At 41.0% G+C, this 13,856-nt stretch overlaps 2 protein-coding genes across 2 annotated transcripts in view; both read left to right on the forward strand.

Moving 5' to 3' along the window:
• The first annotated feature begins 4,883 nt into the window (after window positions 1–4,883).
• Window positions 4,884–13,856, forward strand: part of LOC136120649 (protocadherin alpha-C2) — a 108,189-nt gene continuing 99,216 nt past the window's right edge. Inside the window, exon 1 of the mRNA XM_065874171.1 lies at window positions 4,884–7,215. Coding sequence (XP_065730243.1) covers window positions 4,884–7,215 — 2,332 coding nt within the window. The remainder of the gene's footprint in view (window positions 7,216–13,856) is intronic.
• LOC136121638 (protocadherin alpha-12-like) lies at window positions 10,928–13,303 on the forward strand. Its single transcript, XM_065875550.1, has one exon. The coding sequence runs from the start codon at window positions 10,928–10,930 to the stop codon at window positions 13,301–13,303; it is 2,376 nt and encodes a 791-aa protein (XP_065731622.1).

A 13,856-nucleotide genomic window follows, 5' to 3' on the forward strand; every position in this document is an offset into this window, starting at 1 on the left:
CGGGGAATATTATTTAGTTGGAGAAATAATAATAATAGTAAAAATGAAATAGACTGCTAAAGCTCCCTGTAAATAAGCAAGGCTAAGTCAGCCAGGAAGGAGACAAGGATCACTGATGGGAAATGGAGGATGTGGGTGAGGCTCAAATCTTCTACTTCTCAATTTTGCAGCAAGTTCATTCTTCCTATTCATTTTCTTATTCTGTTTGGTGTCCTCTACGCATTATGTTTATGCATTCAAAATTACCCTAACAATTCATAATTTGGTTTTTGGGGGTTTATACATGTGTACGTTCTTACCTTCCTATAATCTATAAGCTTGTGTATTACTGACGGGCATGGGCTGTTAAGGTGGCCTCATTTTATAAATGATTTTGTTTCTTTATAATCAATGACATGCTTCTTTGAGAAAGTAGGTAGAATTTTAGCCTTTCCTTTGGGAATGATTTTACTTTTTTTGTCTTTAATCCCCTCATAATTTAAACTTATTTTCTTCATAGTCTTCAGCTGCTTCAGATAGACAACTTAAAATTTTTTCTAATGTAATGACAATTTTGCTAGTTGCCTGTTGAATGCATTGCTGCTCTCCTCCACATTAATTTCTGCCATCTTCTAATTTATTTGGAAATTTTATTTGAGCATTGACCATACTTATATTTCTTCCATTCATGGTACCTGTAATGAGGCTGTATGAAAATATTTTAGAGTGGGAAAATTCACACTTCTTTGTGCTTTGAGGTTCAAAAGGGTCTTCCCATATAGGGGAATTGTGATACTTCTGCCTGTATTCACCAAGATGCCTGGTCTTCAAAATAACATTGCTCTAAATAATTTAAACATAACAGTCATGGCATATATATAAAGGGACTTCCATTTGACAATGGTGCTGTTGGTCACATTTCAGTATTTAACATTGTGTACTCAAAATGTTTTTAACATTGAGTACTTTAGATATATTGATACAAACTCTTTTTTTGTCTCAATGCTATGATCATGTGAATTGTTTTCTTTAAAGATATCACAGAGAACTTGAAATTAGAGCTGTAAGGGTGTGAATCAAGTAATGTGGAAGTTTATTTTGTTCTTTTTGGCTCAAATGTACAAATTAGAGATTCTTTAATTGTACTGAATGGAGAAATAAATTATATATGATATATTTACATATGGGAGGAGAACCACGTTATAGATAGGGTAAAGTTAATAGAAATTCTGAGAAGGCTATTTTCTACCTAGAATGTAGGATGATTTCCATGAAGATGAACATTAGGAAATCTTCAGAAAAGGAAAAGCCATATCCTAGTTTATGGTACTGGAATTTTCTTCATTGATAGCTACAGAATAGAACAAGAGTAAACATTGGTCACTAATTATAATCAACCACCACTATTTGAGATATTTCTGTTTGTAAGATATGGCATGAAGGGCTTAAAATACATAATTTCATTTAAGTCTTATAACAACTTGTAAAGTACATTTGACTATCCAAGTTCTAAAGATTAGATAAGAGATGTTGAGATGTTTATCTATCTTGTCCACTGCTATCCAGCTAGTACATGATGGAGATGATATTCAAATGCATATCTCTTAGATTTGAGAGCCATTCTTTTATTCATTGTAGAACTTTCTAGAGTAAATCTTTTATCTGATGAGGCCTAGTCCTGGCTAGGAGAATCAAGCACAAGCTGTATACAGAGTAATCCTCCTTTCTGTTTTGCTTAGAAAAACCCTTCATGATTATCTTCATGGTTAACTTTGTACAATATCATAACTGAGATAGGAATTAAGATTTTTTTATGTTTATTTTTTTATGTTGCTAAGTGATTTTTTTCTCAGAAGTTTCATGGACATCATTACCATTTGTCTTAGTGCCACATTGAGATAGGTTTTTACATTATTTGATCGGTAAATAATTAAGAGTTGTCTGATAAGGACTATTGATCAGTTGTTTGGAAGTGATATAAATAAGCAGAATCATTTAATATATGAGGAAAATCAGAAGACTGAGGTCTGCAAAGTTCTTGCAGAACACCAAAGCCAAATAATACATGTGGAAATGACCTTGTTCTTTTTACACTGTGAATAAGAATAGTGTTTTGACAAATATAAGTGGTAATATGATTATTTCTTGGATCCTGAACATCAGTGAAGGATCAATACTTGTTTCCAAAATTGTGTACTTCAATAACAGCTTTAAAGGTGTATATTTCTCATGAAAATCTTTGAAAGTGTGTGGGTCTTTCAAGATTCAGACTCCTTCAGTCTTGTTGTCTGAGAGATTTGTGCCAATTGAACAAATGATCTGTGATCAAATAACTGTGTATACTTGAATAAGCCCTGATAGCACAGAGTGAACATCACTGTGTATATTCTACAGTTTTGTAGACAGTACTTCTAATCTGTTAATTTTGAAGAACCTACTGGGTTTCCAAGAATGGCTTCAAGATCTATTTCTCTGTTTAATGTTTTCAATAAATAGTAGTACTAGACCTATTATGAAATAATAGTGGATGATGAGGACGGCTAGAACATTAAACCATGCACTCCAATACTTGACTATCAAGACATACAGCTGGAATTTAAGACTAACCAGATTGATTTAGAAAAGGTCAGGCACGAAGTTCCTTAGCCTTTTCAATCAATCTTACAAAATCAATGTTAACAACTATATCGATGTGACTTCTTGGCATTAGCCTATTGCCGGATCTTAGGCCCATCCCCAAAGATGAGTTCAAAGATATCATAATCTATTCTTTAGGAGCTAGTTGAGATAGTGCTATCTGAAATAGCACAGTCAAAGTGCAAAAGTTGTGTCATTGGTTCATAAAATATATCAAACTCTTTTATGAATTGGTGTTCATCCAATGTCACTTTATATACTTGCAAAATACCACATTTCTGGAAAGTAATTCCTAAATTAACAACTGGTTTTAATTCAGACATGTAATATCATCATCTCCCTTGGGTAAACTTTCTCATGTTTATTTCTCTGCCTTTAAAGACTCCACATTGCATATAACATCTCATTCCCCAGTTTCCATAATGAAGTGGTTGGAGGCCTGTTGCTTCTTTCTTCTACAAAATAAATCTGACAGGCCTTGAACATCATGTTAAACCTACTGTTATCTAGCCTAATATTATATTTTGAAAAGAGGCTCATATGAGTGGTTGTTTTATAGATGCATAACAGAATTCAGTGTCATAAAAGGTGATGAGCCTGCTTTGTTTGTTTTTTAAGAAACAATTTTTAATTGTCTTTAAAAAGAATTCTAGCAGAATAATAATATTGGGAAAAGAGTAAATTTGAAAAAAATGAAACAAGGTTTGAAATTAGCAATAGAATATATGTATGTGTTCAAGATAAAGGAAAATATTAACATACAAATAAATATACTAGTAATTTTTTCATTGTAATATTTTTAGATTCGACATGAACCATTAAAACCATACAACAAAATACTCAAGCTAGAGTGATACTTATTCTGAACCACTTTCTACTCTAAACTTCCACTGTACCCTCTTTTTTCCTCCTTAAAACCCAAGGTAATATGAAAAGACGAAGGACATGTAACTAATTTACAAGTTCAGGCAATGAAAACTCACATCAACAATTCTGATTTTCTAGTTGGTATTATATGAAATCGAATTTCCATTAGTGTTAATGGAAGTAACATGGTAGGTCATTGAGCATTTGGTTGAATTGTTTGATTATTTTCTATGATTTTTTAGCACAATATTAGGCACTTAGAGGCAATGTGATTAGAAGTCATTTCCCTTGTTTTGGATGAACTTACAATCTCAAACCCAAAATTCTTTTAAGAAGAAATAGGTCAGCTATTTTCATGAATATGACTTGATAGATATACAAAAGCCAATGTTGGTGAGTGGAAATACCAATATGGCACAGAAATTTTCATGGTGATTTTTATTTCATTGAATGGTAAAAGTTCATTCTATAGTTAAAAGACTACTTCTTTCATATATTGACACTATTACATAAAGTGTCATTTTGATATCTCTTATTATACTGTTAGCAATGCAACTTACATGAGAAAGCATATATGCCAGATATGTTTCATCTACATCAATAGACTTTTGTCTTATGAATTCTATGTTTTAAACTACCAAATTTGAAATATATTTTTGTTTTTCTTGTTCTTCAATGCATATAAAGTTGTTTGTAACAGGAACACAATTAAATATAAATAATGATAAAGAATTAGAACTAATAAAAATATAAGTAGAAAGCAAGTGCACATAGATGAAAACACAATATGCAGACTTAAAGACTAAAGAAATGTTATTAAAACTTCAAATTTGTCTTTGAGTTTCCTAGCAGCCAAAGTAACAAGGGTGACTAGAAGTAAAACAATTCAAATTTGATATTTTTATATGAGGAAATGTTTGAATTTATTTTTTCATAATTTTTTCAATTGTAGAACTCTACATCAAACATAGGAACAAATATTTCAATTTGATGTTAATCAAGAATAAAATGCCATTTTCCATATACCATCAGTTTCAATATGACTTAAAATCTGATTTTTATTCCACAAATAAGCACTTTAGAAATATGATTTGGGGGGTAAAATAGCTTGAAACACGTGAACTTATTTTTTTCTCAAGTAAAATTCTGTGGTATTGGATGTAGTGTACAATACTCACAATTTCAGGCACAAGGTGTCGCTCTTTACTTGGAGGAAATAGTTCATTCAAGGGTTGGTCTGAGCAGCCAGGAACTCCGCATTTAAAGACTCCATCATGCCGGATGCTACCGTTAAAGGATCCTTTGAAACTTCTCAAAAATTCAGTAAGATTTTTAACCCAAAACGGGAGTCTATGGTACTGTAAATGTAAAGAATCTTATTTGGGAAGTCAATGTATGCAATGTTCGCGTCTGAAAGAAGGGGATTGGACACTGGGCGACTGCTGCTGTCGCTTCTGCTTCTCGCAGCCTGGGAGGCGGGCAGCGGCCAGATCTACTACTCCATTCCCGAGGAGGCCAAACACGGCACCTTCGTGGGCCGCATCGCCCAGGACCTGGGGCTGGAGCTGGAGGAGCTGGTGCCGCGCCTGTTCCGGGTGGCGTCCAAAGGCCGCGGGGACCTTCTGGAGGTAAATCTGCAGAATGGCATTTTGTTTGTGAATTCTCGGATCGACCGGGAGGAGCTGTGCGGGCGGAGCGCGGAGTGCAGCATCCACCTGGAGGTGATCGTGGACCGGCCGCTGCAGGTGTTCCATGTGGAGGTGGAAGTAAAGGATATTAACGATAATCCACCGGTGTTCTCTCTCAGAGAACAAAAGCTGCTGATTTCTGAATCTAAGCAACCTGACTCTCATTTTCCTCTAGAGGGAGCTTCTGACGCGGATATTGGAGAGAATGCTCAATTGACCTACAGACTAAGTCAAAATGAGCACTTTTCTTTAGAATTACCAACAAATAGTAAGCAGATTAAAAGGCTGTCACTTACATTAAAGAAGTCTCTGGATAGAGAGAAAACTGCGGAACTTAATTTACTATTAACGGCTGCAGACGGCGGGAAACCGGAGCTCACTGGCACTGTTCATCTCTTCGTCCGCGTCTTGGATATTAACGACAATGATCCGGAATTTGAACAATCAGAATACAAGGTGAGATTGATGGAAAACGCAGCTAAAGAAACTCTTGTGATAAAGTTAAACGCCACAGATCAAGATGAAGGAGTCAACGGGGAGGTGATATACTCCTTGATGTCGATTAAGCCCAATGGAAAACGTTTATTTACACTACATGAAAACAGTGGAGAAGTGAGGGTCAATGGAACTTTAGACTATGAAGAAAACAAGGTTTATGAAATTGACGTTCAGGCTACAGATAAGGGGAATCCCCCAATGGCAGGTCACTGTACAGTCTGGGTCGAAATCTTAGATGCCAATGATAACGCCCCTGAAGTCACTGTGACTTCCCTGTCTCTTCCAGTGCGGGAGGACACTCAGCCAAGCACGGTCATTGCGCTGATAAGTGTATCTGATCGCGACTCTGGTGCCAACGGACAGGTGATCTGTTCTATAACGCCCAACGTCCCCTTCAAGATCATGTCCACGTTCAAGAACTATTACTCACTAGTGCTGGACAGCGCCCTGGACCGCGAGAGCATGTCTGTCTATAAACTGGTGGTTACAGCGCGGGACGGGGGCTCGCCTTCCCTGTCGGCCACAGCCAGCGTGTCCGTGGAGGTGGCCGACGTGAACGACAACGCGCCCGCGTTCGCGCAGCCCGAGTACACGGTGTTCGTGAAGGAGAACAACCCGCCCGGCTGCCACATCTTCACGGTGTCGGCTCGGGACGCGGACGCGCTGGAGAACGCGCTGGTGTCCTACTCGCTGGTGGAGCGGCGGGTGGGCGAGCGAGCGCTGTCGAGCTACGTGTCGGTGCACGCGGAGAGCGGCAAGGTGTACGCGCTGCAGCCGCTGGACCACGAGGAGCTGGAGCTGCTGCAGTTCCAGGTGAGCGCGCGCGACGCGGGCGTGCCGCCACTAGGCAGCAACGTGACGCTGCAGGTGTTCGTGCTGGACGAGAACGACAATGCGCCCGCGCTGCTGCTGCCCGGGCCGGGCGGCGGGGCGGGCGCACTGAGCCAGCTGGTGGCTCGGTCGGTGGGCGCGGGCCACGTGGTGGCGAAGGTGCGCGCGGTGGACGCGGACTCGGGCTACAACGCGTGGCTGTCGTACGAGCTGCAGCCGGTGGCGGGTGGCGCGCACAGCCCGTTCCGCGTGGGGCTGTACACAGGCGAGATCAGCACGACGCGCGCCCTGGACGAGGCGGACGCGCCGCGCCAGCGCCTGCTGGTGCTGGTGAAAGACCACGGCGAGCCGGCGCTGACGGCCACGGCCACCGTGCTGCTGTCGCTGGAGGACAGCGGCCAGGCGCCCAAGGCCTCTTCGCGGGCGTCGACGGGCGCCGCTGGCGCGGAGGCCGCTCTGGTGGATGTGAACGTGTACCTGATCATCGCCATCTGCGCGGTGTCCAGCCTGTTGGTGCTCACGCTGCTGCTGTACACGGCGCTGCGGTGCTCGGCGCCGCCCAGCGAGGGCGCGTGCGGGCCCGGGAAGCCCACGCTGGTGTGCTCCAGCGCGGTGGGGAGCTGGTCTTACTCGCAGCAGAGGCGGCAGCGGGTGTGCTCTGGGGAGGGGCCGCCCAAGACCGACCTCATGGCCTTCAGCCCCAGCCTTCCTCCCGGTCTGGATAGAGAAGTCGGAGAGGAAAGGCAGGAGGCAGGATCAAATCACCCTGGGCAGGTGAGTTCTATAGATTCCCCCCTTTTGAAGTCGCTGTTAAAATTTTTTAAATTCCAATTTGTTTCAAAAAAAATTTTAATGATGCTCTATACTTTGAGTATCATTTTAAAGAACAACGTTTGTTCGTGAAATGCCAATGATACACGTATACAATTTTAATCATATGAGGTATTAGGTTGTTTAGCCAATAAATATCCTATTTCCCCTAATGTTTTGTTAGAACATGTTTAAGAAAATGTAAGAATGACTTTCCTGTTATTTGATCTGTGTCACTTCATTTCAACTCTAACCCTCAGTAGTGTAGATAATCACTGTGGATTATTTCAATTTTACTTATCCTCTTTGTTTTTTAACAGGCTTTTGTCTTGATATTTTCACATTATTAGATCACTGACTTTTCTCACTTCAGGCTTGTATCAAAATTTTGACACTCTCTTAATTTGTTTTGAAGGGGTTTTCCTTTCTTTTTCTATGGTTTTAAACATTTATTGTCCATTGAATAATCTTTAGTTTTTCCTCTACCAATAAGATAAAACCTGTTTCCATATTACTTGCAGTAAAAAAATGCAGCCTTTTGTTCTAGTATGCTTATTTCATTGAAATAATATAACTAAAAGTTCTGTCCATTTTTAATTTTGTTCCATGAAGTGGGGAGAGATTTATGTACTATGTACTGAAACAGAACTTCCAGGTTTATGCTTCCAAAGTAACTAGGCAAATAAAATCATTCATATTCCTCAATCAAGTTATTCAAATTTGCTAAAGGCATGCATATAGGATTATAATATCTGCAATATATGCTAGCTGGCATTATTTCTTATGTTTCTGGATTTATGTGGAAAGAAGAAGTTAACTCTGTCAAAGTGAAGCCTATTGACATTTATCAATTTCTTTCATCTCACATTTTAAAATTGAACTATAGTTGATTTACAATGTTGTGTTAATTTCTGCTGTACAGCAAAGTGATTCAAACATATATATATATTTATTTATATTCTTTTCCATTATGTATCATAGGATACTGAATATAGTTCTCTGTCAGTCCCATTTTTTTATGCATTCCGTATATAATAGCTTACATCTGCTAACCTCAACTCCCTCATCTAACATTTTAAATTCCCTATCTTTAAATGCTTTATCGCTGGTGTTTGTAAAATTTTCTTTCCATGTGGTTTAACCACATCTGAAGATTCTAGCAAATATCATTTACCTCTAGGTCATCCTTCTAATTCAGTGGTTCTTAGCCACATGTAGGATGGTGGAATCACTGACCTCTTTGAGAATCTGATGAGAGTCATATGTGGCCATTCTCCCCTTAAAATTACACAGCATACCACTTAGCATAATATTCAAGGATCCCATGCTGAAGCTCATTCTTGGACCTCTGTTTATGAAACTTTGTTTCTCAATATTAATTGTCTAAAAACATTCTTTATTCCAAATTAGGCAACAAGGTTAAAATATGAAATATTTCAGACTCAAAAGTGATTAAACCATCATATCACTTATGAAATTTTGTAAATATAAATAAATGTGGATGTTAGGTAGGACATACATTATAACCCATTTCCCAATAAAGTTCTTGGAATGACTGAACGTCATTTAAATTTAATAAAATGAAATTGGATTTTTTTTTACATCTTTATTGGAGTATAATTGCTTTACAATGGTGTGTTAGTTTCTGCTTTATAACAAAGTGAATCAGTTATACATATACTTATGTTCCCATATCTCTTCTCTCTTGCGTCTCCCTCCCTCCCACCCTCCCTATCCCACCCCTCCAGGCCGTCACAAAGCACGGAGCTGATCTCCCTGTGCTATACGGCTGCTTCCCACTAGCTATCTGCCTTACATTTGGTAGTGTATATATGTGAAATTGGAATGTTTTAAGTAAAGGTTAAAATTTTGCAAATCATTACTTTTACACAGTACATAAGTAATCAATGCACATTTTAGATAATTCCAAATTATGTGGATTAATTTCTATGGTACAAATTTAGTGTCTTTTATACTTATTTTTAATTTCAGGATTACATTCTATGATGTAAATTTGTAATTTCATCCTATTTTGTAATTTGATTGTTTAAGTATTAAGCTAAATTTAGATGTTCCTATCTGTTTAATAATTTAATTATGTCTAACAGTGTGTGAGGACTACCTACACATTACAGTAAGGTTGCTTACCAATTATGGTACATTGACTATTTTTGAAAATGGAAGATATAAAATGAAGAAGCTTGATGGTGATAGACAATTTAAATAGTCCAATAGCATCAAAATTCAAATATGTTTTTCATTAATTAAGAGCCAGTGTGGTAGTTGATTTAAGTTTTTTTATACTTGTAGAACCATTCTTGGTTATTATTTTCTGATTCTATAAAGATTTAATTTCTCAGTTTCCTTTATTATATGTAAAAGGAATGGTGATAACTTATTGGTTTAAAGATTTTGATTTGAATTTAAATGAGCTTATAAATAATATATTTACTTGTTCACAACTAGCTGTGGGATCTTATCTGTGTTTTGTTTTCCCTTAAAGCTGGTCTTGAATTAATGAATAAAATTATGAAGTCTTTTTATTCTCCCTTGAATCATAGTCACCATTGTGATTTTCTGAAGAGAAGCATATTCTGTGTAACTACTAACTGGCCTGAAAGGAAAGATTTAGATGGAAACTAAATGGTCATTATGAAGTTCATATTTTTTTGACTTTTGTCAATGAGATTGGGCTCCAAAACATTTCACGTGATCTTTTTCATATTAGTGCTCTACTGCCACTTCAGAATACTATGAAATTTGGAGGCTTTGACTCAACATTTTACAGGAAAATCCTTTACTCCTGCTAGAGTAAAATATTCCAGAATCCATACCGAAGCTTCATTTTTTCAACATATTATGTGAATGAGGGCAGTTGTATGAAAAGTAATCACATTTGAGTATCAAGGAACCGAAAACATCTTCCATATTTATGATGAATTATAATATTCACCAGATTTATGAATAAAATAATTTATATGAATGAAATATTTGTTTCTTTTCCTTTACTAGATGAGGGAATTCTTGGCTTTCTCCTAAAGTCTTAGAATGAAGTGCTTTTGAAGGATGAAAATCATTACAAATGTGAATTGTAAGCAATATAAGGGCAGAGGTGATGTATATTATTCTTTATTTTATTGGCCATGATAGCTAAGGAGTAGCTTCTGACATGCCATATTTCAATGATTATTTTATGATCTACTTTGAAGCAGACTATTTTTAAAACTGAAGTATAATAGAATTATTGTGCTTTGTTAAAAATATCATGTATATTAAATAAATAGGCATTTACAAATGATCCATGAAAATATCCAAAAAGTCGAAATAGATTTAAAGTGAACCAAAAAGTGGCTAAACCAAAAAGAACCTCAGGATCTTTCTTGTACTTACATAATCAGTCACATGATGTCGCTGTACACTCAAAAGGTGAAAAGTGAAAACTTTTCCTCCACGCCCAGATTTCAACCATCCACAGAATAATCGACTCCATACTGACAGGAATGCTGGGTAAATTTTACTAAATATATACTTACAGAAGGGGAGACTGGTCATAAATGTTGGCAGGCGAGCTACCTCTTAAAACTGACAGTCTCACCTCAGAGATCTCTTTGTCTGCAATGGAGTTTTCCTGGCGAGGAGTCTTCGAAGCTCGGCGCCTGCTGCTCTCGCTTCTGCTCCTCGCAGCCTGGGAGGCGGGCAGCGGCCAGGTCCATTATTCGGTCTCTGAGGAAGCCAAACACGGCACCTTCGTGGGCCGCATCGCCCAGGACCTGGGGCTGGAGCTGACGGAGCTGGTGCCGCGCCTGTTCCGGGTGGCGTCCAAAGGCCGCGGGGACCTTCTGGAGGTAAATCTGCAGAATGGCATTTTGTTTGTGAATTCTCGGATCGACCGGGAGGAGCTGTGCGGGCGGAGCGCGGAGTGCAACATCCACCTGGACGTGATCGTGGACCGGCCGCTGCAGGTGTTCCATGTGGAGGTGGAGGTGAAGGACATTAATGATAACCCGCCGGTGTTCAGAGGAGAACAAAAGGTACTTATTTCTGAATCTGCTCCTCTGGACTCTCGTTTTCCTCTAGAGGGCGCTTCCGATGCGGATATCGGCCTAAACTCTCTTGTGACCTATAGGTTAAGTCTAAATGAGTATTTTACTCTTAAAGTAATAACGAAAACCGATAAAAGTATATTGCCTGAACTCATTCTTCGGAAGTCATTGGATAGAGAAGAAATGCCAGAACTTAATATATTGCTGACCGCTCTGGATGGCGGTAAACCCGAACTAACAGGATCTGTTCAGATTCAAATAACCATCCTGGACGTTAATGACAACGCTCCTGAGTTTGATACGCCTGGCTATAAAGTAGTGCTGTTTGAAAATATCCCAAACAACACCAGAGTGATTCAACTAAACGCTTCTGATCTAGACGAAGGACCAAATAGAGAAATTTCCTATGGAATCAGAATGATTCTGCCAGTGAGTGAGAAATGTATGTTTTCAATAAATGCAGAAACAGGTGAAATTAGGATTTATGGTAAACTGGATTTTGAAGAGAATAATGAGTATGAAATTCAGGTTAACGCTATTGATAAAGGGATTCCTTCTATGGCAGGTCACTGCACGGTCCTGGTGGAAGTTCTGGACCTGAATGACAATACCCCCGAGGTAATGATCACTTCGCTGTCGCTCCCAGTGCGAGAGGACGCTCAGGTGGGCACCGTCATCGCCTTGATCAGCGCGTCCGACCGCGACTCCGGCGCCAACGGGCAGGTGACCTGCTCACTAACACCCCAGATCCCCTTCAAGCTGGTGTCCACCTTCAAGAATTACTATTCGCTGGTGCTGGACAGCGCCTTGGATCGCGAGAGTATGGCGAACTATGAGGTGGTGGTGACAGCGCGGGACGCGGGCTCGCCTTCCCTGTCGGCCACAGCCAGCGTGTCCGTGGAGGTGGCCGACGTGAACGACAACGCGCCCGCGTTCGCGCAGCCCGAGTACACAGTGTTCGTGAAGGAGAACAACCCGCCCGGCTGCCACATCTTCACGGTGTCGGCGCGGGACGCGGACGCGCTGGAGAACGCGCTGGTGTCCTACTCGCTGGTGGAGCGGCGGGTGGGCGAGCGAGCGCTGTCGAGCTACGTGTCGGTGCACGCGGAGAGCGGCAAGGTGTACGCGCTGCAGCCGCTGGACCACGAGGAGCTGGAGCTGCTGCAGTTCCAGGTGAGCGCGCGCGACGCGGGCGTGCCGCCTCTGGGCAGCAACGTGACGCTGCAGGTGTTCGTGCTGGACGAGAACGACAACGCGCCCGCGCTGCTGCTGCCCGGGCCGGGCGGCGGGGCGGGCGCACTGAGCCAGCTGGTGGCTCGGTCGGTGGGCACGGGCCACGTGGTGGCGAAGGTGCGCGCGGTGGACGCGGACTCGGGCTACAACGCGTGGCTGTCGTACGAGCTGCAGCCGGCGGTGGGTGGCGCGCGCAGCCCGTTCCGCGTGGGATTGTACACGGGCGAGATCAGCACGACGCGCGCCCTGGACGAGGCGGACGCGCCGCGCCAGCGCCTGCTGGTGCTGGTGAAGGACCATGGCGAGCCGGCGCTGACGGCCACGGCCACCGTGCTGCTGTCGCTGGAGGACAGCGGCCAAGCGCCCAAGGCCTCTATGCGGGCGTCGACGGGCGCCGCTGGAGCGGAGGCCGCTCTGGTGGATGTGAACGTGTACCTGATCATCGCCATCTGCGCGGTGTCCAGCCTGTTGGTGCTCACGCTGCTGCTGTACACGGCGCTGCGGTGCTCGGCGCCGCCCAGCGAGGGCGCGTGCGGGCCCGGGAAGCCCACGCTGGTGTACTCTAGCGCGGTGGGGAGCTGGTCTTACTCGCAGCAGAGGCGGCAGCGGGTGTGCTCTGGGGAGGGGCCGCCCAAGGCAGATCTTATGGCCTTCAGTCCCTGTCTTCAACCGTCAGGAGAAGATTGTTTAAGTCCGTCTAGTGAAGTAAGTCCTTGATATCATTCAAGTATATTAGTCATTTTGAACTTTTCGTGTATTAGCCCAACTTTTCAAGTAATATTAAATACTGAGATAAAGATGAAATGGAAGCCATGGATCTCCACATTTAAAATTTTTCTCGTTCTATAATTTTTCATATTATCTATGAATGGTTCGCCTTGAAAGATATAAGTACGTTTGAGTAAAAACTGTCTAGGTTCTGATAACTCAAATTTATTTTTAATTTGTACTTAATTTCATGATTAAAGAAAATTTGCAAGGTTAGTGCAGAGAGTTCCCAGATATCATTAACTGGATTCCTTTACTGCTCTTTATGTGCATAGGCTTGTAAAATAGCCTTGTTGTCCACAAATCTAATTCCAGTAAATCTCCTTTTGAGTATTATAACAATAATAAAAATTATGTTATTATTGCTAAGATGAATAATTTTATGTAATTCCCATTGAGTGCCTTCTTTCTTTCAATTGGGATTGGCTACAGCATTGTTCTTATTTACATAAATATAATAACATTAAAAAATATAATAGCCATCTAAAGCAGGATACACCTT

The sequence above is a fragment of the Phocoena phocoena genome, chromosome 3 (assembly GCF_963924675.1).
Source record: "Phocoena phocoena chromosome 3, mPhoPho1.1, whole genome shotgun sequence".
In the NCBI taxonomy this organism is placed as follows: Eukaryota; Metazoa; Chordata; class Mammalia; order Artiodactyla; family Phocoenidae; genus Phocoena; species Phocoena phocoena.

Coding starts and splice junctions, on each gene's coding strand:
- LOC136121638 (XM_065875550.1), top strand. CDS start 10,928: ATGGAGTTTTCCTGGCGAGGAGTCTTCGAAGCTCGGCGCCTGCTGCTC.